This window comes from Lottia gigantea, assembly GCF_000327385.1.
Source record: "Lottia gigantea unplaced genomic scaffold LOTGIsca_38, whole genome shotgun sequence".
NCBI lineage: Eukaryota > Metazoa > Mollusca > Gastropoda > Lottiidae > Lottia > Lottia gigantea.
Window position 1 is genome coordinate 777,022 of NW_008709295.1, and position 6,131 is coordinate 783,152.

The following is a 6,131-nucleotide window of genomic DNA, read 5'->3' on the forward strand; positions in this document are numbered from 1 at the left end:
TCAGCATTCAATCTTAGACCGTGGACTTAAGTTTATTCCCACACCAAAGATAGCTAACTTAAATTATCTCCGACCATCCATTGAACGATTTCAACGAAATCTTAGCTGCACATATTTTTTTCGAAACCACCCCCCACGTGGTGTTAGAACTAAATCCATGTGGACATTAAGTCAAGCAAGGGCAATAACTCAAAAACCGTTCATGGAAAAATCGTCAAATTCAAACTTGACAGCCATCTTATCAATCCCAAGTTTGATCAAAATCCATTGAAAATTGAAGCTTATTTTGTCCCCACAACAAAATTAAGAAGCGATTTTTCTGAGTCAAGGGCAATAACTCAAAAAACCGTTCCTGGAAAATTCATCAAATTCAAACTTGACCGCCGTCTTGAAAACTGTCTCTATTGTGCCCACAAGAAATGTTGACCGACAGACCGACAGACATGGCAACGACAATATATGCTGACATGAATGTGGGCGTATAAAAATGTTTTCTACACATGAATGATATACATAAAAATAAACATAATAAACAGTAGTTCAAATATAATAAACTATTCATGTTTTCACAATACACTGTCCACCAGTCTTTATACCAGTATATTTATGATATAGCCAGTCTGGATTCAACACATTTTGAAAGATAGCTTGTCAGGCAAGGTTATATACACCTATTGGCAGCTTTGATTTTAAATAATAATATTTGGCAGTACAGTAACAATTACCGGTATGAAATATTCAACTTTCAGTCATACACTTCTTTTGAACTTTTGGGGGGGTTACTGAATAATATTAACAAATTTTGTTAATATCTGTCAAGAATTCGGCCTTCTAGAGAGTTTACAGACCAAAACTTGAACTGTTTTCAAGAACAAGGAAAATAACACATACTAAGAGTTTTTCTGATTTTCTAGATCTTACCAGATTCTTCTGAATTTTAATAGGATTCATCCTTGGGTGATAACAAATACTCACAGAAAAGATTCATCAAAATCCATCAAAAATTGTGACTCCTAGAGTGTTTACCAGCAATTGTGAACGGAGCGACGGACTGACGAACAGATATGGGTGATGCCAATATAGGCCCCCCATTTCATGCGGGCGTATAAAAAAATATAAATATCTGTATCAGATATGGATATCAAGTTTTAAGGTTGTATAGTTAATGAAGGATGTAATGTTTTAACACGTTGCTGTCTTGATAGTCCAATTCTTATACCACCAGGAGATTTAATACTTTCACCACTATGTTTTCCAGCAGGACCTGTCAAATAAATATATATGACATACTATAAATAACTACATATAACAAAAAAAAAAAAATGACAAAATATTTTCACTATTAAATTAGTGCTCAACAAATTAATTATAGAGAAAATATAGAAATATTACAACAGAACCTGAAACATGTCATGTCGTGATCTTCAGACAACTCTGAGTAATAACATGTTTCAGGTTCTGTTTAAATATTTCTATTTGATATGATATAATAATGGTACAGCATTAATGGTCTATTAATCAAATGATAATAATACCAATTTCCATTCTTGAAAACCATTTTGAGCCAAAACTTTTTCAAAAGACATATGCAAAACAGGACTTAAAAGCCTGTTATCTCTGAACATCAAATGAGAATTCATTAGAAACTATGTGCCAAAAGAGTCAATGTTAATAATCAAATCTACCTGGAGGTGTCCAGGATGGTATTTTTCGTGGGAGTGAACCAGGTGTTCTAGATAACTGTGTAGATTTAGGTGTTATAGTTCCAGATGCTACAGATGCTACACCTGGAGTGTTTATAGTCACTTTTGGTGTTGAAGGTAGCTTGGGTTTTAGTTTACTGACAGATTTCGTTACTTTTGGTGTCTTCACAGTTGATTTTAATACAGGTGTCTTGCTCACTGAAAATAGTTGCAAGATTTTCAAATATTTATTTTCCTGATTTGCGCAAAATAATGGCTCATGAAAATTAATGAGATTTGTGCTGTCAAAATATCTTTACAGTGCACTGTCACATCACATGGTCTCAGGCATTCTTTCCCCATCCAAACCACTGGATGTGTCCATTTCAGCCTTTATGACCTGCATCAAGCAGTTAAACTCACTCTACGTACAAAGTGAAATTCCACTCTCATAAAAGTGTTAAAAGTTTTAGATAAAGCAAATAATCAGAACTAGATCTTTCAATACCATTTGTAACAGTTTTAGTTTGATTATTTTTCTTTTTAACTTGTGATTTTTTATTAATGTTATCATCATCATCATCATTATTATTATCTGGGTCAAAGTCATCATCATCTGAAGCATCACTCTCTGCACCATATGTGCTATCTGAAAATAATTGTTATGGTAAATGAAAGAAGACATTATTTATGTAATAAAAACAGACAATGGGATGTAGTGTCTAATGTGGGAAATTTTGCTCAGACAGCTAGCCTAACAGTCTTAAGATTGGATATTTAATATGAAAAATCCAAACAGAGATTGCCTAATTTGAATGACAATGACTAGAAACTATTTTCATGTCAGCACCAAATGGGTATCACTAACAGGGTGAGACCAGGTTAAAAAATCTGAAAAGGTAAATGTTATGTGCTTATTATAATATGGCCAAGTTTGAGAATTTAAATCTTATCATCCTAAAAGGAGTAATTTTAAAATTAACGGGGGGTAATGAAGCGCTTTGAAGTCTATAGAGCTGCAGTTGCACTTGATACACTAAAAGATACTCCTCTGACGATACAATTTATTGCGATAATAATCGCTATTCATTAATTGGTTTATTGATTCAGCAGTGAATCATTTGCGGAACTGTTTCAACTAGCTGCTTTTGTCACGCCATAGACTGTAGACAAGCTACTTGTTGGCAGGCTTGTTTGTCGGGTTCTACTTGCAAACTGCAAAGTAGATTATTCTTACAAACTGTATAGTCGTTTGTAAGAGACTGGATACAGACTTCTTTTGGCTATAAATTTACTTTCCAATTGAGATAACAGCTAATCTACACTAATCCAAGAAGTATACCCAAGACTCTTAGAATATTAGAACGATCCGATCCTCTCCCAAGCTAAAGAATAAATTAATTGAATCCCTAAACCTAGGTAGGTAGATGACAAACCCTAAACCTTAACTACACTCCTATTTATCTCTTCCCCCAGATGGCCAACATATGAAATATTTCTTTTGTCAAAAGATCCCTTGTTGTTCCTTAACCCTAATTGCCAGACCGATTCCTTTTCTATACCTCTATAGTTCCTTAATCTCTCAGTGTCTCCTTCCCTGCGGACATGGGATAGGTCTCCTTTGTATACTTCCATCTGTTTCTAATTACTTACATAAAAACACCACACTGATTTTAATTTAAAAGTGATTACAGATTAAAGGTTACCACCCAAGATTACCCCTATTTGACTATTACATGTTGAAGGTTACCACCCGTGATTACCCCTTTTTGACTATTACATGTTAAAGGCTACCACCCAAGATTACCCCTATTTGACTATTACATGTTGAAGGTTACCACCCGTGATTACCCCTTTTTGACTATTACATGTTAAAGGCTACCACCCAAGATTACCCCTATTTGACTATTACATGTTGAAGGTTACCACCCGTGATTACCCCTATTTGACTATTACATGTTGAAGGTTACCACCTGTGATTACCCCTATTTGACTATTACATGTTGAAGGTTACCACCCGTGATTACCCCTATTTGACTATTACATGTTGAAGGTTACCACCCGTGATTACCCCTATTTGACTATTACATGTTGAAGGTTACCACCCGTGATTACCCCTATTTGACTATTACATGTTGAAGGTTACCACCCGTGATTACCCCTATTTGACTATTACATGATGAAGGTTACCACCCGTGATTACCCCTATTTGACTATTACATGTTGAAGGTTACCACCCGTGATTACCCCTATTTGACTATTACATGTTGAAGGTTACCACCCGTGATTACCCCTATTTGACTATTACATGTTGAAGGTTACCACCCGTGATTACCCCTATTTGACTATTACATGATGAAGGTTACCACCCGTGATTACCCCTATTTGACTATTACATGTTGAAGGCTACCCCCCTAATAGTTACTTCTGGACTAATGTAGATCTCCTACAACGATTAGCAATATTACAACTGCAGTGTAGCATAAAATTTTTGGACATTTAAATTAACTTCATTTAGATAAGCCATATGCTTGGCCATAAAAAAATTGGCAAAACCTAAGAGTAAATCGAGAAATAGTTAGGATTTTTAGAGAAAAGGGAGAGGGGGATAATGAATGATGAAAATATCCTATTCTAAAAGGTAAAATATCTTCTGAGCTATTGATCATAATATCAAATATACTATACCTTTGTCATTATCTGAATCAGAATCTATACAGTTATATTTAGACGTTTTCTGTCGTTTTCGAGGTGGAGAATCAGAAACAGTGGTAGATATCACTTCTATTTCATCTCCATTCTTGACTTTACTATCTAAAATATAATAATCATTGTACATCAGAAGAGAATCAGAAACAGTGGTAGAAGATATCACTTCTATTTCATCTCCATTCTTCACTTTAGTATCTACAATAAAATAATCATTGTAGATCAGAGGAGAATCAGAAACAGTGGTAGATATCACTTCTATTTCATCATCATTCTTGACTTTAATATCTACAATATAATAATCATTGTACATTAGAAGAGAATCAGAAACAGTGGTAGAGATATCACTTCTATTTCATCTCCATTCTTCACTTTACTATCTACAATAAAATAAATATTGTAGATCAGAAAAATCAGAAACAGTGGTAGATATCACTTCTATTTCATTATCATTCTTCATTTTAATATCTAAAATATAATAATCATTGTAGATCAGAGAAGAATCAGAAACAGTGGTAGATATCACTTCTATTTCATCATCATTCTTCATTTTAATATCTAAAATATAATAATCATTGTACATTAAAAGAGAATCAGAAACAGTGGTAGATATCACTTCTATTTCATCATCATGCTTCACTTTACTATCTACAATATAATAATCATTGTAGATATCACTTCTATTTCATCATCATTCTTTACTTTATTACCTTGTAGATTAGATAAGCCATGCCCCACTTTAACTGTTGCATTCAGATAGTAAAATGAGCAACTTTTATTTTGTGAATGAAATCTGATTATCATTTTCATGACAATCAGTGAATACACAACATTGTGTTTTTTCCCCAAAATATATTTTGTGATTTTGAACAAAGAAATGTTCAGTGGTCAGTCTTTCTTGATTAACCAGAACAACAGACACTAGACTGAAGATAGAAACTAAAACTTACTCCAAAAACAAAACAAGTAAGATTAAGAAACATTCAACCTTTTAAGCTCAGATAAAAAGTATACACGAAGTTGAACAATCACAATATATCTGCTGATGTTCACAATGTTTTTGTGAATGGATTGATAAAACTTATTTCACTTACCTTTTTCTGGATCTTTTTGTGTTGATGTTAGTTTATCATTAACAAGAAAACAATTATCATCATCAACATCATTAAAAACTGATTTATCATTGTCATTACCACCAGATTCTTTTAATGATGCTGCTAAAGCTTCTTTAATCTGTAATTCTAACAACCGGTCTTCTGGTGGTGGTTTACTGAAAAGTTTATAGTGGTTTCCTGAATACATTTTTAATATATATATCAGCAGTAAACTGGTTCCCTATGAGGGTTATGGTCATATATCAGGACAAAGGTTAGATGGAAAATTGAATAAATGCACATCAGCGCATTTTTGATTAATTGTCCTGATATACGACCATAATCGTCATAGGGTATTAGTTTATTGCTTGTTTAAGTTTTCAAGACATTCTAATTTTGATACAAAAATACTTTACTATTAAAATAAGTAGGGCCTATTTCAACGTTTGGGACTACCAACATGATTGTTGACAATGGAGAGCGTCTTTTTGATACAATGACATCAATGAATAACATTAACAACGTCATTGATTAAAATTACTACGCCACACAAATTTGCATCTGTCCAAAGGGCAAAACAATACCTAATGTAAATATTTAACAATGATATTAGGTCCCAGGGCTACAAAACACTTCTAATGCTCAT

The 6,131-nt window shown here is 33.4% G+C and overlaps 1 protein-coding gene across 1 annotated transcript; it reads right to left on the reverse strand.

Annotated features, from left to right (window-relative positions):
- Positions 1 to 1,148: 1,148 nt before the first annotated feature.
- On the reverse strand, positions 1,149 to 5,693 carry LOTGIDRAFT_163132 (hypothetical protein; the record flags this gene model as incomplete). Its single annotated transcript, XM_009059197.1, has 5 exons — positions 1,149 to 1,264; positions 1,686 to 1,901; positions 2,191 to 2,331; positions 4,371 to 4,679; positions 5,486 to 5,693. 5 exons carry the CDS (start codon positions 5,691 to 5,693, stop codon positions 1,149 to 1,151), a joined length of 990 nt encoding a protein of 329 aa, XP_009057445.1.
- Positions 5,694 to 6,131: the final 438 nt, after the last annotated feature.